Raw genomic sequence first — 27,921 nt, 5'->3', positions numbered from 1 at the left:
TATTTGATGTTATTAGTATATTAATATTAAATTGGCGAATTTCTCAATTAATGTTAATTAAATAAGTAATGGGATAATAATAACTATTATCAATTAAATAAACAAAATCATATGGGTGTTGAAGTAAAATTATGAAACTATCATTTATTTGATGTTATTAGTATATTAATATTAAATTGGCGAATTTCTCAATTAATGTTAATTAAATAAGTAATGGGATAATAATAACTATTATCAATTAAATAAACAAAATCATATGGGTGTTGAAGTAAAATTATGAAACTATATATATATATATATATATATATATATGTAAGGAATCACATATATATGAGGAATCACAGGATATATATATATAAGGAATCACATATATATGAGGAATCACAGGATCGTTGCACAGAAAGAGGAGATATGCAGAGATTAAATAAAACTTAAAGAAACTTAAAAATTAACTTAAAAATAATCTTACAACTTAATAAGACAACGGCGGTAGAGCCGCACTGAAATCATATTAAGAAATGAGATTAATTCTTAATCAGGTAATGGCAACAGTGTCGCACTAGAACCAGATTAAGTGATGAACAAAAATTTAAAGAAACAAAGAACACAAATAAAAACTTAAACAAACATTAAAACCAAACATGATGAATGATGAAGAGAATAATTAAAGAACTTGAAAGATTAAACATTAAAAGATTAAAGAACTTGAAAGATTAAACATTGAATGATTATTGAAAGATTTAAGGAAATTAAACTTACAATAAAAGCTTTCTTTTTGGAGAGCTTTGAGAGGTTTACATGTAAAGAGAGTGAGGGAGAAAGTTTAAGAATTGGCTTTTTAAAGCTTGGTTCACATTGCACGAGTCCCCCAAATTTATAGAAATCTTATCTTATTATAGCATCATATGATTACTATTGAGTGAATATTTTAATATTTTTTTTAAAGAGCATTAAATGTCTCTTTTTGCAGGGAATCTCTAACTCTTCAATATTATGCCAGATATTCTTTGAATTGGATATTAGTTCTTTGGCAGTCTTCTTTTTTAGAGAAGCGGTAATTTCAAACTGTTTGGAATAACTTAGATGATTCCATAACAGTCATCTTCATTGCTCTAGGCAAGATTGATCGAGGCACTAGAGCTTCGGTAAGATTCATCTTCATCTTGGAGTTGTGAAAGAATAGTCTTGAGGTGGTCTTTAAGTTCTTGTTTTGTCTTGGCTCCTGCTAAGGATACTGATGCCATAGTCTTTTTTTGTAAAAAATTGGCAATTTTAGAGGTAATTGCCTAAGTTTGATGAGGTGAACTTGAAAGACAAAGTTGAATTTTTTCTTTGGACACGTGGGATGCATCAAATTTATCCCACCACTTGACTTTAAATTTCCGGATCAAATTAGGGATATTGCTAATATTTTGGACAATTTCATATTCCCATTGTAATATCCACGAGAGGTGGAACTTTGCTGAGAAATGAAGTGATGGAGGGAAGTTTGAATCTGCTTCGGAAACTTTGAACTTGAGCTTGAACTCATTGAATCCTTCATGGACAGTTGGGGGTAGGATTTCAGGAATTAATCCAAAGTGATCCCACCATTGGGAAAACCAATTGGGAAATTTGAATAAATTGTTCTTTTTGAAGTAAATCATCCAGGAGTGCCTGTGATGACTATTTTGGAGAACGAGTGATCTATTCCAGGCCCTTTGATAGTCCTAGTAATTATATATAGGTAGAACAAAATTTTGGGAAATTTTTTTGAATTGGTTTGGATTGGATCCCCAATAAGAAGGACTAAGGATTTTCATGATATGAAAGGTTGAATGAGTGATAAATCCTGGTTGGTTTTTATCCTCATAGTGTTTAAACTCACAAGAGCCAGAATCAACAAGAATAAATTCATAAAATTTTTTAGTTTTCCTTAAATCTTCAGGGATAAAATTAAATATTTTTTGGAAAAATTTGTTGAACTAATTGTTTAGGGTTTTCAAAATCATATCCTTCTTCAAAAACCAAAAGATTTGTTGCAATTCCTTTTTGAATATATTTTTGCCCTAGTTTAAGGGCATTTAATGGTGTAGCCATAGAAACAAGTTCTTTGTTTTTTGAAAGAGCAATTTGAGCTGCCTTTTGCAGTTTGCTTAGTGAATTTTTTTCACATTGGGAAAATTCTTGGGAACTTTTTGGAAGAGTTTGAGGTTCTTTAAATTTCAAAATCTCATTTTTTGGTAAATTTGGTATTAACCCAATCATGACTAAGGCTGCTTCTGGACTTTGCTGAAAAGAGCTGATCCAATTCTGGATTTACTTTGTATTTGTTAGGCTTTAAGAAGAGCTTGTTGAGGCTATGCCTTTTCCTTTTGATTGTTGGGCCTTTTTTTGGGCTTCTTCTTCACATACGAGTTCATACTACAATTTGGTGTTTGTGGGCTTTTGGGCATAAGAAGCATTTGATTGTTTTTGAGTGATTGGACGGTTGGTCTTTTTGGGAGGCATGATGGTTATCTCCCCTGAAGGAATTCCCTGGTGAGGAAGTCAGGCAGGGAATTAGCTTCTCCTTTGATGTACTCAATGCCAAAATCAAACACACATAAAATTGCTTGCCATCTTGCAAAACTTTGTTTTGATGCAATATTTTGAACATCCTTTTGTAAAACATGTTTAGCAGTTTGACAATCAATACGAAGTAGAAATTTTTGATTAAGTAAATCACTTTGAAATTTAGAAATGCATAGGACAATGGATAAAATCTCTTTTTTTATAGTGGAGTATTTTTGTTGAGTTTCATTCCAAAATTTGGAAGTAAATTGGATAAATTGTTCTTTATTATCTTGTACTTGTTTGAGAATACCTCCATATCCTAAATCTGAGGCATCTGTTTCAACTATTTTGAAGGCTAATAGGTCTGCTAAATGCAAACATGGCAAATGAGTGATTTGGGCTTTAATCTGTCAAATTGTATTAGTGTGTTGGCTTGTCCACAGTGTTGGATTCTTCTTCAACCTTTCATATAAAGGTTTGCAAATTTTACTAAGTTTAGGATAAAAATCCATTACATAATTAAGACTTCTTAAGAATCTTTGTAACTGGGTTTTATCAGTGATGATATTAGGGAATTTTTTACCAAATTCAATGGATCTTTGAATATGTATAATTGTACCATTGTAGATTATTTGTCCTAAAAATCAGATCCTTGTTTGGAAAAGGTTTATTTTTGTTTTTGATACAACTAAACCATTTGTTTTGACAATATGAATAAATGTTTTTAAATGTTTAAAGTGTTGATATATACTAAATGAAAATATAAGAACATCATCGATATAGACAATAAGGAATTGAGAGTATGGATTAAATATATCATTCATTATTCTTTGGAATTCTGATGGGGCATTTTTTAACCCAAAGGGCATTACATTCCATTCATATTGACCAAATGGTACAGTAAATGCGGTTTTATACCTATCTTCTGGTTTAATTTGGATTTGCCAAAATCTAGATTTCATGTCGAATTTGGAAAAGATTCTTGAATTGGATGGTTTTTGTAATAAATCTTTTTGTTTGGGATTGGGTATCTTATCCATCTTAAGGCTGTATTTAGAGGCCTATAATTTATGAAAAGTCTTGGAACTCCTCTTTCAAGTTCAGCATTTTTCTGAACATAGAAGGCCGAGCAACTCCAAGGAGACTTGCTTTTCCTAATTAATTTTTTTCTGTAGAAGATCATTGATTTCCTTTTTACAATGTTCTTCTAATTCTTTATGCATTTGTATTGGTCTGGCTTTTGTAGGTATTTCTTTTTCATAAGGCTGACTAACCATATGTTTTTTTCTATCCCAAAAGGCATTAGGTAGGTCAGAGCAAATTTGAGTTTCAATAGTTTTTTGTATTTGTTTTATCTTTGTGCAGATATCATTCTGTTGAAGTTGGGATTCAATTCTCTTACTTTTAACTTCTTCTTGGAGGAAGTATATATGTTTTTGTTTATGTAGGATAAGGTGATTAATTTCTTTCTTTGACGTTGAGTATTCTTGCAGAATATTAAGGTTTTTTTAGATGGATTTGTGTATAAATTTGAAGATAAGACCTTCACCCATTATTTTTGTGGATATCCCCGAATCATCAACACTAAATGGTTGTACTAAATTAATGAAGGGTGTTCCTAATATTATACTTCTTCTCAAATTTTTTACTAATAAAAAGGAGGTGTTTAAACAAATATTTTGATTACAAACTTTAACATCTGATAATTTGTAATTGATAAAAAGTGTTAAGCCATTGGCTGACTTAGCAGATTCTAGTGTTTTTTCATAGTATTTTGTAGGAACTAATCATTCTTGGATACAATTGAAGTCTGCTCCAGTATCAAATAGAGTAATTGTTTCTAGGATAAATTTATCATTGATTAAGAATTCTATCTTAATATGCCATTTTTGATAAGTTATTTGGGTTAGCATATTTATGAAATTTTCATTATGATCTTCATCATCTTCAGATTTATCTTTTTTTTGGGCAACAAGTAATTTCGAATGTTGTTTTTGTTTTTCTTTTAAATCTTTAACTTCAATTTTTAATTGTTGGATTTCTTTTGTTAAATCTTCAAGTGTTAATTTCATTTTTTCTTGTTTTTCGAATTTGTCAATAATATTTTGAAAACTATAAGCCTTATGGGTTTCTATTTTCCTATCAGTTTTTTCGACAGTATTTTTAGTCTCTCTAGATACTCATTTCTCAAAAGATGATCATCAATTTTATTAACGGCTTCTAGGAGGAATTCTTGGTCTTTGGTTAAGACATTTATTTCATTTTCACTGGAGGTTTCGATTTCATCACCTTGGTTGTTGTCAGACATTTCTTTTTCACTTGAATCAAAATCAGAGGATTGTATCATTATCATTTCAATTTTATGTATGATCTCATCATCAAGGCTCAATTCTCTAATTCCTTTACTAATTTTACAATATCTAGCGATATGACCCTGTTTACCGCATCTGAAGCACGTGAATTGTTTTGTGGGTTTGTCTGTTTTAGGAAATTTGCTTTGTTGAAAAGGTTTTTTCCTAAATGTGGGTTTGTATGTTGGTTCTTATGATTATTCATGGTTTTATTACAATTATTGATGGTTTTATCACATTGACCTTTGCAGGTTATTGTTTTCTTGGTTTTCTTTCCTTTAAAAGAATTTATGTGATGATTGTCAAATTGTTGATAAAAATTTCCTAATTCTTTTCCTAGCTGTTTTCTCTCTTTTTGCCTTTGGTAGGCGAGTTTTTCATCTTTGTAAATTTTCATTCCAACTTTCTAGACAAAACTATGTAACTGTCCATAAGTTAAATTGTCATATGGTATAATACCATCATATTGTTTCCTAATTTTTTCTCTAACCTTTTAAGCTAAGATGTTAGGTAATCTTATCAAAAATTTAACCTTCCAATAGGCTTTGTTACTATCAGGCATTTGCATAACCCTAACAAAAAATGTTTCTTTATACCATCTATAATCATGAAGGATTTTGCATTTTAAGTTCATTAGTGTAGCTTGACTTTTGTCTTTTACGTTTGTAGAGTCTCCTATAAAGTGGAGAGTTATTGCAAAAATCAAGGTATTAGCAACATCCTGGATTTCATTACCATCTTCATCCAAAATTGGTATTCCATTATCATCAATTTTGATTGCGTTAAGAATTTCACTTTGGTTTTTTTCTTGTTGGTGGCTATCCCACCAGGATTTGAGAAAGCCAATGAAACCAGCTACCGACGAGTGGGCTATGGCTTGGTCTGTTGAATTATGTTTAGTCCTATAGGCATTACTGACCATAGTCATTTTTTGTAAGACCATAATAATATTATAATCAGACATGCCATCTATGTTCCATTCATAGATGGAATTGGCATTGTATTTTCTTTGTTGTATTTGAGAGGATTCTTCCAAGACTGAATTTGGGGCTGAAGCTCTTGGATAATACATTTTCGGGGGTTTTTTCCAATTCATGTTGTTGATTTGAATAAAATTATCACTTGAGGATGTATTTTGATAATCAATTTCTGATGATTCTAATGAATCTATTTTGCCAATAAAATTTATATGTCTAGAAGTTTGTGGGGTGTTTGGTGCGACAACACTAGAGAATTCTGGTACGACAACACTAGAGAATTCTTCTTTTATCTGGTTGAGTTTTCTATTTATTTCTTGCATAAATTCTTCTTTGTTGGTTAAAGTTTTAGTGTGTTTTGGAGGGATTTCATGTGGAACGAATAAATGTTTGTTATCAACAATTTTTAGTGGTTTTGACCTTTCGTCAATAGGTTTTAGGATGGGTTTTGCTACAATGTCTTCAATTCTATTCAGTTGTTCGCTAATAGTATTCAAACATTAGTTTGCATAATTATTTTGCTGATAAATATTTTTTATATCATTTCCTGATATTTCACTTAAATTTTCTTTGACTTTAAAAGATGGAGCCTTAATTTCTACTCCTTTATATGGAATCGTTACTTTTGTTAAAGGTGGATGAATTGACTCTATTTCTTCATTATCTTTTCCTCTTGTGATTTTCCACTATTTTGCTTTTATTTGGATATTGATTGTTTTTTCACTATCAAACCATTGGAAGAAAGGTATAAGAATTTGGTGTGTTTTCATAAAGTTGTAATAATTTTGTTGAATTATTATTAAAGTTTTTGAAGAATGTTTCTCTTAATTCTTGATTTTCTTTTGAATAAAAATCTCTTAAGAAGGTTTTATCAATTTCAAATTTTTCAATCATGTTTAATTCTAGCAAATCTGTCATTTGGAAATAGGTTGGAGACATTCTTTGTGATGTCTCTTCCCTATCCTGTTAGAAGGGTGTTTGAACTGAATAATAAGGTTGTGGTATTGTTGAGGAATTATTAATTCCTTGAATATTTGTTTTAACCTGGCTAGGTCTAGGGGGGTATCTTACTGAACAAGAAAATCTTCTTTGTTCAAGAGGTTCTTTGGGATTTAATCTGGATGAGGATAAGTGTGAGTCATCAAAACTTATTCTTGGAGGCCTACTAAACCTAATCCAAACACTTCCATAAGAATTTTCAGTTATATTTTCAATTTCTGTATTTTGGATTGGTTGGGTTAAAGGTTTAGGAATTCTCATTTCTGAAGGAATGACTACATTAGCTAATCCCTAATCCTCTAGTAAAGTTATTTGGTCCCAATTGATTGTTTTAGGAACTGTTATGTTTGATCTTGTTAAATCAGTTTGAAATAACACTGTGTGGCCACTCAAAGGTAGTTCTTGCTCATATACTTGGTATCTCTTTTCCAATATATATATATACTGGAAAAGAGATACCAAGTATATGAGCAAGAACTACCTTTGAGTGGCCGAGTGGTTCAATAAAGACTCTTGGATGTATTACTCAAGAGGTCTCGAGTGCGAGTCCTTTCTCGATTGCTAATAAGAGTAGCTATTGAAACTCTTACCCGGTCGATAGTTTTAGAGTCCCAAAAGATTAGTTAAGGTACACGTAAGCTGGCTCGAACGCCCCGGTTATTAAAAAAAAAAGTGTATGAGAAAGGATATTATTGGAAACCTGAACTCAATTAATAGAAATATTATTTTCTCTCATTTTTTCTCACTTTCTCTCCAACTAAACTCTAAAATCTCTCACCTAAATTATATGAAAATCTATATCGAAGATCTTAAGACTTTTAACACATTACACATAATTTCTCAACACAATATTTATAGTCGATGTGAATTTTTGAAGATAAATGAATCAAATATGTTTTTTTTTTTTTTTTTTTTTTTTTTTTTTTTTTTTTTATGTAATCCTCCATCAGACACAATCAAAAATAAATATTTAGGAGGGTTATCAAAATTCTTAAAAGTATACATAAAACAACAATACCCATGTTATAATAATATATATATATATATATATATAACTGGATCGTAATTTTAAATGGAACTCCCTAATTTTTAAAAATGACAGATTCCTAATAATTTCTTCAGAAAGATTTCTGGAAAAATATATGTGTTGTCTTGTAGGAGAATTACAGTTAACCACCTATATTATACTATATGTTAAAGCCTTTTATTGTTTAAAATTATTACAAATATACCTTGCATCACTTGCATAATATTATTAGGTGAGCGGGTTTGGGTACCCGCCAAAAATCAAAGGAATTAAAACTGCCCAGTTCCTTAGATTTGGAATCAGAATCGGCCGGTTCCGATACCTAAAAACCTGGAACTGAAACCTGCAAAATAAGCTTCGTTCTGGGTACCTGAGATAGTTTAATTACTCCCTACTTTTTAAAAAATAACAAATGAACCCTATAAAATTCATATACCCCAATAGTTTACAAAAATTATAAATACACCCAAAGTGTAAATGTTCATAAAAATTACAAAAGCCCTTCATCTTTCAATCCAACAGCTCTTCTTTCATCATAAAGCCTAGCCACCACCCCTTTCTCCACAAACCCTCCTGGCTCTTCCTCTCACAACCCAATCAATTATTCTTCTTCTTTTCGATATTTATTGGATTTTAGATGTATTTTAACTTCTTCTTCTTCTTGTTTTCGGTATTTATAAGATTTTAGATGGTTTTTAAACCAGTTCCAATCCAGTACCCGAACCTCGGTTCCTGGTCTGGTTCCCATGTTAGTTTTGATTCCTTCAATGGGTGGAGCCGATATCGAAATCACACTATATCGGTTCCACCCACAGCAGAACCAGAATTGACCACATACAGGCCGGTTCCGATTCCTACTCAAAACCAACGATTCAAGTACCTGCCAGTATCGGGTCTACCCGTTACCCATGCTCAGCCCTAATATTATTAAAGACAAGTTTAAGCTTTCAAAAACAAATAGGGTTGCATTTGTTATAATAATTTATCCCTAATTGTTTAAGGTTTTTGTCATCTAACTTACCCAAATTATTAGTTAAATTAATAACCAAAACCCTAACATAATATTGTCGTAAAGGGGAATATTACTATTTCATATACCTGAGAGTGGAAAATTTTATTCAAGGAAATCTATGAGGGAAATAAAATCCTTTTGTAAATATTATAAGAGTGTTTTTTTTTTTTTTTTTCAATTTTAAATAAAATTTTGTAATTTTACCCGATGCTGAGGGCATGTATAACATTCATAGAAAGTTTGTAAATTGCAAAATAGGAAACAGTATCATAATCGTCATTATTTTAAAAAATTTACAATACCACTTACGACATGACATATGCTCATGTTTCAACATACTTGTGATGACATTCATAACATTTTAAATAATAAAATGAATATCATTTATGTCATAACATTTTAAATAATAAAATGAATATCATTTATGTCATAACATTTTAATAATTTATATTTTTCTTATTTTCTCTTTATCTTCTCTCTCCTCTCTCAAAAAACAATATTTTTATCACAAACTGCAAATAAAAACAAAAAAAATTAAAGACATGTTTGGTAGATTATATGTTTTTCTGAAAAATTATTTTAAGTTGAGTTGAGTTATATTAAATCGAATTGAATCAGATTCTAAAAATGTGTTTGGTAAAATATTTGAAAAGTATATTCAGAGTTTGATAAAATGTTGAATAGTTGTTTGATATATTTTCTTAAAATATTTTAGATTCATTTTAACCCCCTATATTTATTAATTTAGCTAAACTCCCCCTACATACAAGTTTAAAAATTAACTAAAGCACCATAGCCATCTAAGAGGACCACCGACCACCATTGTCAGGCGGTAATCGACAGTCGTCGGAACCGCGCACGACCAACTAGATATGATTGGTCATGCGCTGATATGACTGTTTCTAACTAGATCTACAGCTAAAATCTAGCCATTGTCAATGACCAGATAGATCTGGTCGTTAATGGTTGGATCTAATCGTCGATCTGGTTGTTTCTGGCTGTATCCATGATAGATTTGACTAGAAACGTTAAGATCAATGCACGAACGACCAGATCTGGCAAGGGTTGACTAATTTTCATATTGGAAGGAGTGAAAGATAATTGTTTTTAGTTGGAAAAATGTTTTGAGTTGAATATAATAGGATAATAGAAAACAAGTCTCACCAATTTTTCATTTTGAGACAAAAAATCATATTTGAGTTGAAAAACACATATTCTATTTTTTAATCCAAATAGGATAATAGAAAAATGATTTAAAGTAGTGTAAAAAACAGGGGCTAATATATTTGAGACAAACTTTTTGAGATAAACAAAATAAGTAGTAATTTGAAGGGGTATATCAATTGTATAAGTAATGAATTTCATAATTTTTTTATCATTTTTCTATTTTGTGCTTTCAACAATAACATCCGAAGTGTTTTCATTTTCACATATAAAAAAATAATTTTCGAACAAACATACAAAATATGTTTTAACCACCCCCTTGTGACAAGATGGATTGAAGGAGGGGTGAAGGGTTGAGAGACCAAGCGTCTTGACTCTTGAGTCTTGAGTTTGAGTTGTACCAAATGGGTGACCCACCAATTACCTTACTAAAAACATGTGTTTTAATTTTTCATATTTTCTTATTAATTTCAAAAAACAAAAAAGGGATTCATAAAATTAATAAAAGACCACATCAACTGTCTTAAGTAGAAGATGCAACAACTGACACCTCTTTAATATATTTAATTAATGATATCATAATACATTTTTTATATTTTAATTATAATAATTAAATAAACTTATTACGTAAACCTTGAGCTTAAGTTTTCAGAATTCAGAAGCCAAAGAAGGCAGAAGTGATGCAAGTAAGTTCACACGAAGGGACTAAGTATCGGAATCTTGAAACTACACTTACAACCATATAAAGGGAAAACCAATGAGTTCATGCCACGTAAGGGCACCAAAAATCTATATTCCCTGTCCCACATATTTCGGAAAATTCCCGAAACGCCTACCTACTTTTGAATATCTATTCACTTACATCCCTATATTTCGCGACACGTCAGCGTACCGAAAGTTACGTAATGGAACAAAAATTCGCGTGTATTTGCTAATTTTTCCCGTCACAAAAAGTATATAAATAAAAAAAGTAAAGCACAATTCAACTAGAACTCGTATTATTTTAAAATGTTAAATTGAAAAATATTCGTAAATATTTTTATTATTATCGTCATTGGAGTACTAATTTTGACCTTTCGCTATCCGGATCTAGGGTTTTTTTTTTTCTTTTTTCAAGACTCGTTCTTCACCATCATCATCATCAAGATTAGAAACCCTAGCACCACCACTCACTGGTTAATTTCAATCAAATAAAGCGGTAGATCATCGAGGAAGAAGGAGGAGAAGTTTTATGATCTATCTAAGAAAAAACTTGTTCTTTTTTAAATTTGTACAAAAATCGGATCAAATCTTAAAAGCACCGATGATGATCAAAAGAAACCTCATGATTTTTTTTTGTTATATTTGATTTGACGATGATGAGATGAGATGAGATGAGACACACAATCGAAGCCAAGAACTGAGATATTTTTCTATTTTTTTTTCGAATTTCTTTTTTTGACAACTTTATTTTTGGGGAGATCTGAGAAGAATAGAAAATGTATAAAACGGCGGTGTATGAAGGAAAAGAAAAATTGGGGGAAGTAGAGATATATCCACAACAAGGAGAAGAAGAAAAGAACAAGAAAGTGTTCGATGAAATCAGAATAAGTTACTACACGGAAGCGAGTGAGAGATGTCCACCCCTGGCAGTGCTACATACCATTACGTCTAGTGGGATTTGCTTCAAAATGGAGTCTAAATCATCGGACAACACGCAGCTACATCTATTGCACTCCTCCTGTATCAGAGAAAACAAGGTATAATATCAACCCAAAATTAACAAATTAAATTAATTAATTAAGTAAAATATAATTAAAAATTTTGAACTTGAAACTGGAAAAAATAAACCTCACTTGAATTTTACAGGGACTGTTCTTCTGGACAAATAAAACAACAAAATTTTGGCAAGGACTACTAATATTGAATGAAATTAGTTGTGCTGAGTTTTTGACAATTTCAGTGGACCCATTTGCCAATTTTTTTGCAAGTAAATTGTGTGAACTGATTTTAAAAAATTGGGGGAACTTTAAGAATTTGAGTGAACCCAATTATGCCACTTTTGCCCTAAGTTTATGAGAACTGCTTGAGTTAATAAGTTTGCCCAGAAATAGAAGTTATGATCTAATTTTATTAAACTTTGAACTCAGCGTTTTAGCCCAGGTTACTGCACTTGCTAAATTAGGCGTTGTGGTGGAGCTTGCTTAAGTTAATATTATGAATGCTTTGTCATTTTGTGACAATTTTATTGATTTCTTCTTGCTAATAGTTGTGGTTCATAATTTTCTTGGTTGGAGATAGTTGTGAATGTTGAAAGAAACAATACAAGGATTTCTATGTTCAGTGATTTGGCTCACACTGGTTATATGTGTATGAGAATTAAAAGTAATGGGTACCTGAGATTGCTTTGTGGCTTACAATGCATATTTAAATGTGAAGTACACAATCATAGGGTGTTTATCCATGGCAGTTCTTCTGAATGTAGCCTTATTTGTTTGGAAGGAATTATGTATATTTCATGCATATCTTACTTATTTTAATTTACCTTTTATTCAGCAATTTGTCATACTCAAGGGTGGATATTTTTGGTGAACATAGATAATGATTATTGTTTTGGTGTCTGCAGACTGCAGTGATGCCACTAGGGGCAGACGAGCTCCACTTGGTTGCTATGTATTCTAGGAATAACGAGAGGCAGTATCCCTGTTTCTGGGGATTCATTGTTGCATCTGGACTGTATAATTCTTGTCTTGTCATGTTGAACCTTAGATGTCTTGGCATTGTTTTTGATCTGGATGAAACCCTTATAGTTGCAAATACAATGCGCTCATTTGAGGATAGAATTGAAGCTTTGCTGCGTAAAATAAGCACTGAGGTGGATCCACAGCGCATTGCTGGTATGCAGGCTGAGATCAAGCGCTATCAAGATGACAAGACTATATTGAAGCAATATGCAGACAATGATCAGGTTGTTGAAAACGGGAAGGTGATCAAAGTTCAGTCAGAGGTTGTTCCAGCGTTGTCTGACAACCATCAAACTATTGTTCGGCCACTTATACGGCTACAAGAGAAAAACATCATTCTGACTCGCATCAACCCGCTGGTACATATATATCAAATCTGAAGGAAATTGCTTTAATGCATTGATTCATTGTCTTTACTGCTATTGCAACTTTGGACTTACACACCACCTTTTTTTTTTTCTTGGTTTTACTTTCTCGCTTGGTTGCAGTTTCATATCTGTTTTGATTTATTTGTAGTTTATATAAAATGTATTAAGAAATTGAGGTTTCTGCAGCATCCAATCTTGGGTTCAACTAATAGTCTCGATGGTTTCTGGCTCAGAGTAGTTTTGAAGCTTTTAAGTTATCAGATTATGTTTGTCCAAGTAACACAAAACTGTTTTATTCCTATAGATTCGTGATACCAGTGTTCTTGTGAGGTTGAGACCTGCATGGGAAGATCTACGGAGCTACTTGACTGCTAGAGGACGCAAGCGTTTTGAGGTCTATGTTTGCACTATGGCTGAAAGGGATTATGCTCTGGAAATGTGGAGGCTTCTTGATCCAGAGTCAAATTTGATAAATACTAAAGAACTGTTGGATCGCATCGTGTGTGTCAAATCTGGTATGTGGCATGATAAAGCTTGCAAATGCCTTCTGCTTTGTTGCAGCTGCTTCTCATTATTGTAACTTTTGCCTCAAATTACTGAAATAGCTTGTTCATTATACTTAATGTTGCTTATTTCTCTATTAGCAGGTTCAAGGAAGTCATTGTTCAATGTCTTTCAAGATGGAATTTGCCATCCTAAGATGGCACTTGTGATAGATGATCGCTTAAAAGTGTGGGATGAGAAAGATCAACCTCGGGTGCATGTTGTTCCTGCATTTGCTCCATACTATGCTCCTCAAGCTGAAGTATATTTTATCTACTTTTGGCTATATAGTTTGAAATTTCCATATTGCCATAACACACATATTCACATCAAAGTTATCACCTTTTCTTGGCAGCATGCACTCATCATATTTTTTCATGTTGCAGGCAAATAATGCAGTTCCTGTCTTGTGTGTGGCGAGAAATGTTGCTTGCAATGTTAGAGGCGGTTTTTTCAAGTGAGAATGTGAAACCTTGACTAACTTCTTTTTCGTGGCACGCATGTCCCTCATTTATTGTTATCATTGCAACTCAAAAGTGTTGAGCAAAGTTCTGGTCCTTTTTATATATTGAATTAATCATTCTTTGGTGTGATATTAACTATGAATTTGATAACAGAGAGTTTGATGATGGTCTTTTACAAAGGATACCGGAAATTTCATATGAAGATGATATGAAGGATATTCCTTTGCCTCCTGATGTGAGCAACTATTTAGTTTCAGAGGTTAGTCATGAATATTCCCTATCCATGATTATTTTTTTGTTCACATCCATGCTTAAATTTCTTATTTACTATTGTGATTTTGGTTGCTTTCCAGGATGATGCTTCTCTCTTGAATGGAACCAAAGATCCACTTACTTTTGACGGCATGGCAGATGCAGAGGTTGAAAGAAGACTTAAGGTAATTATTGTAGCCATTTTCAGCTCTTATTTTGATCTATATGTCTAGATATACTTATATGGGACTCTGGAAATCTTTGTAAAGATATATAATTTCACTGTTCAGCCTGTAAGCTTTAAAGATATCCTGTTATTCTTTCATGCAGGATGCAATGTCGGCTTCTTCAACAATCTCTTCAGCCCTCACGAATCTTGATCCAAGGCTTGCTTCACTTCAGTACACAATGCCAACTTCTTCTAGCTCAATTCCTCTCCCAACATCTCAAGTGGCAAATTTGCCATTTCCCAATGTGCAGTTTTCTTCAGCAGCTTCATTAGTGAAACCATTGGGTCATGTTCCCCCTCAAGAACCAAGCTTGCAAAGTTCTCCTGCTAGAGAAGAGGGTGAGGTGCCAGAATCAGAATTAGATCCTGATACTAGGAGGCGACTTCTCATATTGCAACATGGTCAAGATACCAGAGATCAGCCACCAAGTGAACCCTCATTTCCTGTAAGACCTCCGATGCAAGTTTCAGCTCCACGTGTGCAATCACGTGGAAGTTGGTTTCCATCCGAAGAAGAGATGAGCCCTCGACAGCTGAACCGAGCAGGACCCAAAGAATTTTCTTTAGATTCTGAGCCAATGCAAATTGACAAGCACCGGCCTCATCATCCACCTTTTTTTCCTAAGGTTGAGAGTCCTGTTCCACCTGATAGACTTCATGAAAATCAAAGATTGACAAAAGAGGTAATCTATCTTGTGGTTGTCTAGCATTGAATTTGTGTGCCGAAATGTCAAAATTACTTTTGCTAGTAAATCATGTTGATCTTATAGGATTATACTTATTTGCAGCCACTTCGTAGAGATGACCGGTTGAGGTTAAACCATGCCCTGTCTAGTTATAATTCGTTCTCAGGTAAGCTATTACACATTAAATTGGGTATTTAGATGAATTGTTTAAGAGGTGCTTGTAGATTTCCCACAGTTATACTTATGGTGTCTGGTATGTGGGGATTCCATTTGAAGGTGATGAGGTCCCGTTGAGCCGATCATCTTCTAGCAACAAGGATTTTGACTTTGAATCTGGACGAGATGTTTCAAGTGTGGAAACTCCAGCTGCAGTTTTACAGGATATTGCTATAAAGTGTGGAGCCAAGGTAGTACAAAACTTTTGAATTGTATGAGATAGTCTATGTTCCATATCCATTGACCCACTTTCCTTTTTTTCCCCATTACAGGTGGAATTTAGGCCAGCTTTGGTTGCTAGCATGGAATTACAGTTCTCCATTGAGGTTCTCTATATCATTGCTTTCCATGATATGATATTTTGCACTAGTCAATTCAGATTTAAATCATTTTTTTTTATCTATTTCCCTCAAGTGAATGAATTAAGTTAGTCAGCTGAAATGCATCCTTTTGTTTCATTATATTTTTGACATGATTTGCACACTTTTTTTCTTAAAAAAAAAAAAAAGGATTTGTACACATTTGCATATATATGTGTGTGTAACAATTATATTTGCCGAAGAAATCTTAAGTAGATTTTGAGCTTGGATTGTACTAGCTGGATAGGAGGATTTTATGTTTTTCTCTAAATTAGAGGACATCATTTCATTTGAATAAATAAAAATGTTAAAGTAAATTATGAAACAACTCTCTTTAATTGATATCAATATTTTTGGGTTATTATTTATGCCATTCTATTTAGTGCCTCGATAACTAGACCATAGCATATCAAAGCTTTTCCAAAGGGAAACACTCTCTCCTTACACTTAATATGTGCACACACATTCACAGACTCATAGAATTACCTTGAATACAAGGCTTTGCACCAAAGAATAACATGAGGAACAAGGAAATACTATCTTTTGCTGAGTGTATGTGATTTATCAGGTGGCTGCAATGTGAACCTTTTGAAATGTAATATGACATTTTGTTTTGGAGTTAAACCATCTTACTTCTTATGTAACTAATGTGAAGTATTATCAAAATGACTTTGCCAGTTCTTAATTGACAAATGACATATCTCCACATGCCTCATCATGCTTATTGTTTTCTTGTAGGCTTGGTTTGCAGGAGAGAAGATAGGTGAAGGAATGGGTAAAACAAGAAGGGAAGCCCAACGTCAGGCTGCTGAGGCATCCATCAAGAACTTGGCTAGTAAATTCTTTTTCTTGGTTATAACTGTTACTTATTTGTACAAGCTTTTATTTTTTAGAGTTCATGGTCTATCTATCTGTTGCCATTTTGGGCAAAGCGTATGATTTGGTGAATTTTCTCTTCATGAAGAACTTCTTTGCAACATATTATTGAGCAAAAGAGTAAGTTTTGTATCTCATAATGTTTAGTAAGAGAATGATAGCTTATGATCATTAGTGTGCACGGTAAAATTTGAAGCAGGACCTGTTGGATGAAGAGAATTGGTTGTGAATGTCTTATAAAACACTTATTTTACATACGAGCCAAATATTTATGATTAGGTTTGCAGTGTAACTGCTGCACAACAGCTCAATATAGCAGAGTGCATCTATATTTTAAATGCTTTGACAAATTTATTCCAAAGAAATTAGACTGTAGATACTTAATATCTCGAGTTTCCCTTTGTCCTGATTTTATCCCCTTGATCACATTATGTGGCTTGTTGGTAATTTTAGTAAAAATAATTATCAATCAAGTCTTTAATATATGATATCATTACCATACATATTGTAATGCACAAATGTAGCTTATTTCATGTGCAAATAGTGTTAGATTTGTCTACTTCACAGAAATGATAAATTTCTTTACTAGATGAGCTCATTTAAAGAAATGAAAACCAAGCTTGAACATTGTATGAGTTTGATATTAAACTTGACTTCTGCTTGAGCTAAATTCAGTGAACTTAAAATCTTAATGTTCTATTTGTCTGAACTCATTATTATTGTTCTTAAACTTGCCATACCATATAGCTTTGTCACTACGTAGGGAAATATATTAGTTATCATGTTTACCATTCTGGACTCTATTACTTGTGCATTAATGTTCTGGATAAATATCCTGCAAATTTAGATTTCTCCCTCCTGGTATTTCTGGGAGATTTTTACCAACTTGGAAAATGTTTTTGCAGACGTATATATGTCACGTGTAAAGCCTGAATCTGGTTCTGCACATGGAGATGTTGGAAGATTTTCTAACACGAATGATAATGGGTTTTTGGGTAATTTTAATTTATTTGGGAGTCAGCCGTTGCCCAAAGAGGAGTCTGTGTCATTTTCAACTGTGTCAGAGCCATCTACAGTTCTAGATCCAAGGCTGGAGGTCTCTAAGATACCAATGGGTTCAGTGTCTGCACTTAAAGAATTAGTGAGATTTCATGAACTTGGAAAACTTGCATTATAATTATCTAAATTAGTTGCATGTGGGTAAATTTAAGTCTTGGAGTTTCTGTTCTCACTTGGATTTACGATGACCTTCTTCAGTGCATGATGGAGGGCCTTGGAGTTGCTTTTTCAAAGTTGTCTCCATCACCAGTTAATTCCATCCAGAAAGACGAAGTATATGCACAGGTTTGCATTTGACCATTTTTTTATCATTATTATTTGCCTTAATGATTGGCGTGAAGTTTGGAAGTGCAGTTCTTTTCTTTTGTCTGAAATTGAGTTTTAACTTGTGTAGCGAGTTGTAGAACAATCATGATCCTCCAATTTTATAAGTTGTGAAAACACGATTATTTGGTGAAATAAGTTAAAGCAAAGTTATTATATGTATATTGAAGCACAATGCTCCAGGCTATAATGAGCTAGGGTTGATTGCTCGTTAACTTCTAACATTATTTTATTTTTATTTAATGAAGGGCCTACATTTCTATTTATAAATTTGTTTCATTTCTTTTTACACTACGATGTCCTTCCTGTGCAACAATATGGTGCTTGCTCTCTCACCCTTTGCAAGTAGGCTCTTAATGTATAGTTGCCAGTCATTAGGTTTTTTAGCCATTATAGGGATGATTAATGGTTTTTTTTTTTTTTTTAAAAGAAAAAAGAAAAAAAATTGCATATTGCTTGACTGAAACTTAACATTGGGTTTATCATCTCAAGCAAAATGATCTGCAACCCATTTAATGGTCTAATACTTCTTCATATTGGGACTGTCAACATTTAAGAAATGACTTCTCATGGAAACAATGGGAATGATTTCTTTCTGGGGTGTCAAGAAGTTGTAACAATGTCATTTGTTAGAAATAGAAGTGATTATTATTGTTATATGTTTTTGTGGTATTATTTGAGTTGGATTATAACTATCTTTGTCCTTGCCCATATTTTAGGTTGAAATTGATGGTCAGGTGTTAGGAAAGGGGATTGGGTCAACTTGGGATGAAGCTAAAATGCAGGTACATCTTTTGTTGGATGTTCTAATTTTTTATTTTCTTGTATGAGGCTTGTATTTTTCTTGATGAGTACATTTTATGCTCCTTGTTTGTTTTATATGCTATCTCAACACCTTGATATGTTTTTCATTAGGCTGCTGAAAAGGCCCTTGGGAGCCTAAGGTCAACGTTTGGTCAATTTCCTCAAAAACGTCAGGGATCCCCAAGGTGTGCAAAATCTCCTGTCGCTAATATTATTTATTCCTTTATAAATAGCATGTCTGAGTACCATCTATCTCTGCTCTCTTCACTATTTCCTTTTTTCCGATTCTTAATGACGTGCCAAAGGATATGCAGGCCATTGCAAGGGATGCCAAGTAAACGTCTAAAGCCAGACTTCCCACGAGTTTTACAGCGAATGCCCCCTTCTGGTAGATATCCCAAGAATGCTCCTCCTGTTCCTTGAAAGCCCTTAGCATATGCTTTTTCATCCCACGCTTTGGCTATACTATTTGGTGGGACATTTTTATTGTACATAACATAGAGACGAGGAAGGGCTGTTGAGATCCAGGCTGCCACCAATTGACCACCTTGTTGCCCCAGATTGACCTTATCGCTTCATTTTGAATTCTTCCAGCACACGAGGAGACAGACTATCTTGCCAAGTAACCGTAATTCTCAGATGTAAATTTGGTCTTTCCAGTCCTTTGTCTCTGCATCGTAGGAGACAAGCGAAGAAACAGGGACCGGCTGACTCAATGTTGTATCATTTTTTCCTCCTGAAAAGATCCATAGAAGCCTGACAAGATTAAAACGGGGTGCCATGTAGGCGTAGCCTTGATTTCTTTCATTCTTGTGGCAGATGATGCCATTTCTGTGCCAAGTTATTTGGCAGAGCCTTCTTGGGGTGGAATTGCTTATGATGTATATTTGTTAAGTGGAAGTTGTGCACTGAGAGGCAATCAAGGGCAGCTTGAGTTTCTGGTTTTGGGTGTACTCAAGAGTCACAGAAGACACTATCGTTGTCATTGTCATATAGCCCTTCGTCAATCCCACCAATCGGAAGATTACATTGAATTTAGAGTGCTGACATTGGTGAACATCTTACTGACTTTACCCGAAATGATGTAACACAAGTTTTCACTCATAAATCCACGCTCGGGAATTTTTCATATTTGCTTGTTAGTTGTTTTGATGAAATGCATCTCTTATTTCACGTTTCTTTCTTCCCTGTGGGGGATCATGCTTTAATAGAAATTGTTTCTTTGATTGAATATCAATGGTTTAATCGATAGCGTGTTCTGTAATATAGAATAATTTTGCAAAAACAAGTGATTGAAAATAACCAATTTCCAACAATAAGCATTGCATGGTTGTTGAATTCAATTATCTTAGGAATTACTTTACATATTTTATTCAAACTATTAACATCAACATAACCGCATGTCTGAATTGAAACTTAGGTAGCTGTGATTTCGATGGAATGAATGAGCAAGATCACTTCTGTGTAGCTGGGATTTCTGTGTCATGTCTCTTAACTATTTGTGTGGCCATCGGTTAGTCACCGTGATCTGATCATGGTGTGTGCTACCGCACAAGATGCCTGTTTTTTTTTGGTTTAATTATGTTCTAGATCTAAAATATTATCAAAATGACTTTGCCAGTTCTTAATTGACAAATGACATATCTCCACGTGCCTCATCATGCTTATTGTTTTCTTGTAGGCTTGGTTTGCAGGAGAGAAGATAGGTGAAGGAATGGGTAAAACAAGAAGGGAAGCCCAACGTCAGGCTGCTGAGGCATCCATCAAGAACTTGGCTAGTAAATTCTTTTTCTTGGTTATAGCTGTTACTTATTTGTACAAGCTTTTATTTTTTAGAGTTCATGGTCTACCTATCTGTTGCCATTTTGGGCAAAGCTTATGATTTGGTGAATTTTCTCTTCATGAAGAACTTCTTTGCAACAAATTATTGAGTAAAAGAGTAAGTTTTGTATCTCATAATGTTTAGTAAGAGAATGATAGCTTATGATCATTAGTGTGCACGGTAAAATTTGAAGCAGGACCTGATGGATGAAGAGAATTGGTTGTGAATGTCTTATAAAACACTTATTTTACATACGAGCCAAATATTTATGATTAGGTTTGCAGTGTAACTGCTGCACAACAGCTCAATATAGCAGAGTGCATCTATATTTTAAATGCTTTGACAAATTTATTCCAAAGAAATTAGACTGTAGATACTTAATATCTCGAGTTTCCCTTTGTCCTGATTTTATCCCCTTGATCACATTATGTGGCTTGTTGGTAATTTTAGTAAAAATAATTATCAATCAAGTCTTTAATATATGATATCATTACCATACATGTTGTAATGCACAAATGTAGCTTATTTCATGTGCAAATAGTGTTAGATTTGTCTACTTCACAGAAATGATAAATTTCTTTACTAGATGAGCTCATTTAAAGAAATAAAAACCAAGCTTGAACATTGTATGAGTTTGATATTAAACTTGATTTCTGCTTGAGCTAAATTCAGTGAACTTAAAAGCTTAATGTTCTATTTGTCTGAACTCATTATTATTGTGCTTAAACTTGCCATACCATATAGCTTTGTCACTACGTAGGGAAATATATTAGTTATCATGTTTACCATTCTGGACTCTATTACTTGTGCACTATTGTTCTGGATAAATATCCTGCAAATTTAGATTTCTCCCTCCTGGTATTTCTGGGAGATTTTTACCAACTTGGAAAATGTTTTTGCAGACGTATATATGTCACGTGTAAAGCCTGAATCTGGTTCTGCACATGGAGATGTTGGAAGATTTTCTAACACGAATGATAATGGGTTTTTGGGTAATTTTAATTTATTTGGGAGTCAGCCGTTGCCCAAAGAGGAGTCTGTGTCATTTTCAACTGTGTCAGAGCCATCTACAGTTCTAGATCCAAGGCTGGAGGTCTCTAAGATACCAATGGGTTCAGTGTCTGCACTTAAAGAATTAGTGAGATTTCATGAACTTGGAAAACTTGCATTATAATTATCTAAATTAGTTGCATGTGGGTAAATTTAAGTCTTGGAGTTTCTGTTCTCACTTGGATTTACGATGACCTTCTTCAGTGCATGATGGAGGGCCTTGGAGTTGCTTTTTCAAAGTTGTCTCCATCACCAGTTAATTCCATCCAGAAAGACGAAGTATATGCACAGGTTTGCATTTGACCATTTTTTTATCATTATTATTTGCCTTAATGATTGGCGTGAAGTTTGGAAGTGCAGTTCTTTTCTTTTGTCTGAAATTGAGTTTTAACTTGTGTAGCGAGTTGTAGAACAATCATGATCCTCCAATTTTATAAGTTGTGAAAACACGATTATTTGGTGAAATAAGTTAAAGCAAAGTTATTATATGTATATTGAAGCACAATGCTCCAGGCTATAATGAGCTAGGGTTGATTGCTCGTTAACTTCTAACATTATTTTATTTTTATTTAATGAAGGGCCTACATTTCTATTTATAAATTTGTTTCATTTCTTTTTACACTACCATGTCCTTCCTGTGCAACAATATAGTGCTTGCTCTCTCACCCTTTGCAAGTAGGCTCTTAATGTATAGTTGCCAGTCATTAGGTTTTTTAGCCATTATAGGGATGATTAATGGTTTTTTTTTTTTTTTTAAAAGAAAAAAGAAAAAAAATTGCATATTGCTTGACTGAAACTTAACATTGGGTTAATCATCTCAAGCAAAATGATCTGCAACCCATTTAATGGTCTAATACTTCTTCATATTGGGACTGTCAACATTTAAGAAATGACTTCTCATGGAAACAATGGGAATGATTTCTTTCTGGGGTGTCAAGAAGTTGTAACAATGTCATTTGTTAGAAATAGAAGTGATTATTATTGTTATATGTTTTTGTGGTATTATTTGAGTTGGATTATAACTATCTTTGTCCTTGCCCATATTTTAGGTTGAAATTGATGGTCAGGTGTTAGGAAAGGGGATTGGGTCAACTTGGGATGAAGCTAAAATGCAGGTACATCTTTTGTTGGATGTTCTAATTTTTTATTTTCTTGTATGAGGCTTGTATTTTTCTTGATGAGTACATTTTATGCTCCTTGTTTGTTTTATATGCTATCTCAACACCTTGATATGTTTTTCATTAGGCTGCTGAAAAGGCCCTTGGAAGCCTAAGGTCAACGTTTGGTCAATTTCCTCAAAAACGTCAGGGATCCCCAAGGTGTGCAAAATCTCCTGTCGCTAATATTATTTATTCCTTTATAAATAGCGTGTTTGAGTACCATCTATCTCTGCTCTCTTCACTATTTCCTTTTTGCCGATTCTTAATGACATGCCAAAGGATATGCAGGCCATTGCAAGGGATGCCAAGTAAACGTCTAAAGCCAGACTTCCCACGAGTTTTACAGCGAATGCCCCCTTCTGGTAGATATCCCAAGAATGCTCCTCCTGTTCCTTGAAAGCCCTTAGCATATGCTTTTTCATCCCACGCTTTGGCTATACTATTTGGTGGGACATTTTTATTGTACATAACATAGAGACGAGGAAGGGCTGTTGAGATCCAGGCTGCCACCAATTGACCACCTTGTTGCCCCAGATTGACCTTATCGCTTCATTTTGAATTCTTCCAGCACACGAGGAGACAGACTATCTTGCCAAGTAACCGTAATTCTCAGATGTAAATTTGGTCTTTCCAGTCCTTTGTCTCTGCATCGTAGGAGACAAGCGAAGAAACAGGGACCGGCTGACTCAATGTTGTATCATTTTTTCCTCCTGAAAAGATCCATAGAAGCCTGACAAGATTAAAACGGGGTGCCATGTAGGCGTAGCCTTGATTTCTTTCATTCTTGTGGCAGATGATGCCATTTCTGTGCCAAGTTATTTGGCAGAGCCTTCTTGGGGTGGAATTGCTTATGATGTATATTTGTTAAGTGGAAGTTGTGCACTGAGAGGCAATCAAGGGCAGCTTGAGTTTCTGGTTTTGGGTGTACTCAAGAGTCACAGAAGACACTATCGTTGTCATTGTCATATAGCCCTTCGTCAATCCCACCAATCGGAAGATTACATTGAATTTAGAGTGCTGACATTGGTGAACATCTTACTGACTTTACCCGAAATGATGTAACACAAGTTTTCACTCATAAATCCACGCTCGGGAATTTTTCATATTTGCTTGTTAGTTGTTTTGATGAAATGCATCTCTTATTTCACGTTTCTTTCTTCCCTGTGGGGGATCATGCTTTAATAGAAATTGTTTCTTTGATTGAATATCAATGGTTTAATCGATAGCGTGTTCTGTAATATAGAATAATTTTGCAAAAACAAGTGATTGAAAATAACCAATTTCCAACAATAAGCATTGCATGGTTGTTGAATTCAATTATCGTAATCTTAGGAATTACTTTACATATTTTATTCAAACTATTAACATCAACATAACCGCATGTCTGAATTGAAACTTAGGTAGTTGTGATTTCGATGGAATGAATGAGCAAGATCACTTCTGTGTAGCTGGGATTTCTGTGTCATGTCTCTTAACTATTTGTGTGGCCATCGGTTAGTCACCGTGATCTGATCATGGTGTGTGCTACCGCACAAGATGCCTGTTTTTTTTTGGTTTAATTATGTTCTAGATCTAAACTTTTTTGGATTTCAATTTTATTTTTGTTATTGTTATGATGAGTTTGGAGATGTGGATAAGGTGAAGTTTTTTATTTTGTGTTTTATTTTTTGTGAAAATGAAAGAATTGAAGAAGAGGGTGTAGATGATTGAAAATTGAAATATATGTGGTTGTTTTGTGAATGTTATTAATTTGGGGTTACTAGGAATTTGTCAATTTGCTTATAATATAGATTTTAAAGGGTAAAAAAGTATTTTAATGGTCAAAGCTGAATTCTTATAGCCGGAGACGAACTATGGGTGGAAGGGTGATAGTTTGCTTAAACCAGGGTGGAAAATGTATTTCGGCCTATCTTCTTATTTGGCAACTGGCAAGCTTGTAGTAAAACAGAAGGTGATGACTACGAGCAGATCAAGCTAGGAAACACAACCACAACAAAAAATCTACTTCTTTATTGAACATTAAGATTCATTTAATTTATTTTAACTACACATAGAACAATGTGAATACCTAATGGAGCAATTCATTTTAGAGCACCCAAATTCTCTGAAGTTGCAGGAACCAATAATCCATGTATGTAATCCGCAAGCCATTATCATTAATATGCTTGTCCTTTTCGGGTTAAAAGATCCCAAAAAAAATTCTGAGATGATGAAGAGCCTTCTCATTTGATTCTATTACAATCTCTCCGAGCACAGTAACTCTTATCACATTTGGTTTTCCAAATTGTACAATCATATATAACATTCAAGACCACTTTTCCATTGCCTACATGAGACTGGAACGGGTAGTTAAACCATATGTACCATGAAATATGACTCTTTAAGCCAAAGAGAAGCATATTTGACAACAAGAAGCATACGCAACGTTATATCATCAGAGTTGGTTGCTATAAACTTGGTCAAGTCCTATACATATTCCAGGATACATTGAACAAGAATAATACCAAAATATGCCCTATCATTTCTGACTGAAATCTATTAATTCAATGAACCGGTGAATTACTTCTTCTGAAGATCCTCAAAACTAAAAATAAATTCATGCACTAAGAGTTGCCCACATAAAATCAGAAACAAGCCAAACACATACTTATTGACTGATGATGCACCTTAAGCCCTATCTCTTTCACATAACAGGGTGTCAATCAGATGTCTTGAAAAGCTAGAACATCTCGCGCTTTGGGTGTTTAAGAAGGGGAAATGCAACCCTTTGAGCTTGAGGTGTTTGTTGCGGCAGATCTATCCTTTGTTGTGGCAAATCTGTTCTCTGTTGCTGGGATGTGCTGGGATCAGCAGTTTCTTCATCCTCCTCTGTTTCCTCCATTGGCTGGGCAGATTTCTTTGGGATCAACAGTTGGTAGTTAGGACCGAGTAATGTGTCCTGCTCAGGTGGGAGTGCGATACCGGGTGATGCTATTACCTTTGGCAATGGGATGCTGTTCCTGGTTCTAGACAACTGTAGTAGGACTTCTCTTGGTGGGGGTTGCGAGAAGCTAAAATTGACTTTCGACTGAATAGAAAGCTTGATATCATCACAATCAATAGAAGACTTGCCAGCATGCTCCGAGTAAACCTGTGCATCCGTTAATACATCAACAACATACCGGTACCACAACTCCAGGAACTGGTGTATGACTCGAGGCTCATAGTCTTCCACACCCATCGATTTCAGCAGTGATTTAACAATCTTCGCATCCCTAGGCATGTTCTCATCTCCCTCGGCCATTTTCTTGACTGACTACTCTGCCTGTCGACCAACAGAGGATTGTGCCGAGGTGAGTTTAGTTGAAAAAAAGTGACTTTCTCTTAGTGTATTTCTGTGTCTTGTTTCCTGCTTTCTCACTTGTCACACCTACTAAATACATGGAAGCTCAATAATTATTAATAATGTGAAATAACTCTATCTTTGTTATTATGCATGAATATCTAAAATAAAAGGCAAAACCATTACATCCGCAGACAACAGCAACAAAGCAGTCTTGTTGAAGCATTGATAATTTGCTGGAAAATTCAGTTAAAGTTAGTTTGTTTTTTAATGAGTTTTTGGCGCCAAACAGCAGATGCATTCCCTCTTGTCTGCCGAAATTGAAGCTGCTGGAGTTGTTAATTTTGTGACATGCAGCTTAAGATAAGATTGTATTAAGTTGCCAACTTTGTTTTTAAATTTTAAAAGTCTGAATGGTTGTTGCAGTTGGTAAAACAGTAAGCTTTGTTGAATATATATTGCAAGTTACAGTGTAATGAAAATGCAGTTCACTTTTCAGTTTTTTCTCCTTTTATTTCTTAGAATTCACCGGCTCTAAAAACCAACAAGTCTGCCTGGTGCAAATTTTTGTGAAAAGAAGCCCAACAAGATGTGTCTGTATAAAAGAAGTGATACTTTAAGGAGTCACTACCGAATAAACAGACTCAACTCCACAAAAAAATCTAAACAAATTTCTACACGATCAAATACAAACAGACCTCAATTTATTACAAATTGATTGCAAAATTGAAACACCAATTCTTAGCAGCCCTTTATAGAGAAAAAGGTCTCAGTTTTTTAATCAGAAATTAAATCAGTCACAATGCATCCACAAAGAAATTCAATGTCTGTGTTTTGGACGGTAATTGACTAGAATTAAAACACAAAATTTTCCTCAATGTGTTTTATTTTAAGCAAATCAATATGAAAAATAATAATAATAATAATAATAACCTTCTTCTTCGTCAGTGTCGCCGGAACTCACCTCGCCGTTCAGAAACGGTATTTCTGGAATGTTCAGAAATACACGGTGCTTCTTGGCAGCTTCATCGAGGGCTCCCTTCGTCAATCTCGCCGTCGACAAGCGGTTTTCTGGAAGCTTTGAACTCAGGCGGTGTTTATGTAAACTTCGTCGACGCCTTCCTTCATCATTCTCGCCGGAACTCTCGCCGTCGTCAAGGGCTCACAGAAAGTCGATTATGGAGAAATTTAACTTAAATGGAAACCGGACAAAGAGGGGTTACTTGTAGACCTGGCAAAATGGGCGGGCCGGGACAACGGATACGAAACGGGTTAGTTGGCTGAAAAGTTTGACTTGTACCCTTTCTTAAACGGGTACGGGTGGACCCGCCGTTGTCCACACTGTTCGTTCATTCCAGTTTTCAATTTTTACAGTTACAATCTCACAATTTCTACAGTTTTTATTTTTTACAATTACACCCTCACAATCAACTCCTCCGAATTCATTTCAATTCAACACACAAGTTCACAACTCCATACACTTCAAACTGCACTTTTAGTTTCTCATCATGTTTCTAATTTCCTCTTACAATTTCCTTCTTGAAATGGGAAACATTGTGAAAAATACAAGTTTCGCAGAGCCAATAATTAATTAATTAA

The 27,921-nt window shown here is 34.0% G+C and overlaps 3 protein-coding genes across 7 annotated transcripts; 2 read left to right on the top strand and 1 right to left on the bottom strand.

Moving 5' to 3' along the window:
- The first annotated feature begins 11,140 nt into the window (after positions 1–11,140).
- On the top strand, positions 11,141–20,199 carry LOC116108703 (RNA polymerase II C-terminal domain phosphatase-like 1). 2 transcript variants are annotated; one of them, XM_031394933.1, is made up of 17 exons: positions 11,141–11,804; positions 12,671–13,147; positions 13,461–13,671; positions 13,804–13,961; positions 14,086–14,156; positions 14,317–14,422; positions 14,517–14,600; positions 14,746–15,327; positions 15,433–15,496; positions 15,607–15,737; positions 15,819–15,872; positions 16,644–16,740; positions 17,687–17,922; positions 18,039–18,125; positions 18,884–18,949; positions 19,080–19,153; positions 19,283–20,199. In XM_031394933.1, exons 1-17 carry the CDS (start codon positions 11,544–11,546, stop codon positions 19,389–19,391), a joined length of 2,868 nt encoding a protein of 955 aa, XP_031250793.1. In that variant the 5' UTR covers positions 11,141–11,543; the 3' UTR covers positions 19,392–20,199. The 2 variants fall into 2 exon arrangements, with proteins under 2 accessions (XP_031250793.1, XP_031250792.1); XM_031394932.1 differs by having other exon boundaries at positions 13,801–13,961.
- A 398-nt stretch (positions 20,200–20,597) lies between these two features.
- LOC116108704 (RNA polymerase II C-terminal domain phosphatase-like 1) lies at positions 20,598–24,205 on the top strand. Its single transcript, XM_031394934.1, has 6 exons — positions 20,598–20,746; positions 21,693–21,928; positions 22,045–22,131; positions 22,890–22,955; positions 23,086–23,159; positions 23,289–24,205. Exons 1-6 carry the CDS (start codon positions 20,683–20,685, stop codon positions 23,395–23,397), a joined length of 636 nt encoding a protein of 211 aa, XP_031250794.1. The 5' UTR covers positions 20,598–20,682; the 3' UTR covers positions 23,398–24,205.
- A 1,044-nt stretch (positions 24,206–25,249) lies between these two features.
- LOC116108733 (transcription initiation factor TFIID subunit 9-like) lies at positions 25,250–27,642 on the bottom strand. 4 transcript variants are annotated; one of them, XM_031394967.1, is made up of 2 exons: positions 27,256–27,642; positions 25,250–26,412 (listed from the first exon to the last, which is right to left on the bottom strand). In XM_031394967.1, the coding sequence occupies exon 2, from the start codon at positions 26,281–26,283 to the stop codon at positions 25,720–25,722; it is 564 nt and encodes a 187-aa protein (XP_031250827.1). In that variant the 5' UTR covers positions 26,284–26,412; positions 27,256–27,642; the 3' UTR covers positions 25,250–25,719. The 4 variants fall into 4 exon arrangements, with proteins under 4 accessions (XP_031250827.1, XP_031250826.1, XP_031250824.1 ...); XM_031394966.1 differs by having other exon boundaries at positions 25,250–26,409; XM_031394964.1 differs by having other exon boundaries at positions 27,287–27,642.
- Positions 27,643–27,921: the final 279 nt, after the last annotated feature.

Source organism: Pistacia vera, unplaced genomic scaffold (genome assembly GCF_008641045.1).
Source record: "Pistacia vera cultivar Batoury unplaced genomic scaffold, PisVer_v2 Contig568, whole genome shotgun sequence".
NCBI classification, from domain to species: domain Eukaryota; kingdom Viridiplantae; phylum Streptophyta; class Magnoliopsida; order Sapindales; family Anacardiaceae; genus Pistacia; species Pistacia vera.
The sequence above is the reverse complement of the archived record's forward strand: the minus strand, read 5'-3'. Positions and strand labels throughout refer to the sequence as shown.

What these genes read in the sequence shown, in the direction of transcription:
- LOC116108703 (XM_031394932.1), top strand. Translation starts at nt 11,544, where the DNA reads ATGTATAAAACGGCGGTGTATGAAGGAAAAGAAAAATTGGGGGAAGTA. An exon ending in AGGTTGAAAGAAGACTTAAG is followed by an intron (nt 14,601 to 14,745) that starts GTAATTATTGTA and finishes TCTTTCATGCAG; the next exon opens with GATGCAATGTCGGCTTCTTC. An exon ending in AAGACGAAGTATATGCACAG is followed by an intron (nt 18,126 to 18,883) that starts GTTTGCATTTGA and finishes CCCATATTTTAG; the next exon opens with GTTGAAATTGATGGTCAGGT.
- LOC116108704 (XM_031394934.1), top strand. Translation starts at nt 20,683, where the DNA reads ATGGGTAAAACAAGAAGGGAAGCCCAACGTCAGGCTGCTGAGGCATCC. An exon ending in TGTCTGCACTTAAAGAATTA is followed by an intron (nt 21,929 to 22,044) that starts GTGAGATTTCAT and finishes GACCTTCTTCAG; the next exon opens with TGCATGATGGAGGGCCTTGG. An exon ending in AAGACGAAGTATATGCACAG is followed by an intron (nt 22,132 to 22,889) that starts GTTTGCATTTGA and finishes CCCATATTTTAG; the next exon opens with GTTGAAATTGATGGTCAGGT.
- LOC116108733 (XM_031394967.1), bottom strand. Translation starts at nt 26,283, where the DNA reads ATGGCCGAGGGAGATGAGAACATGCCTAGGGATGCGAAGATTGTTAAA.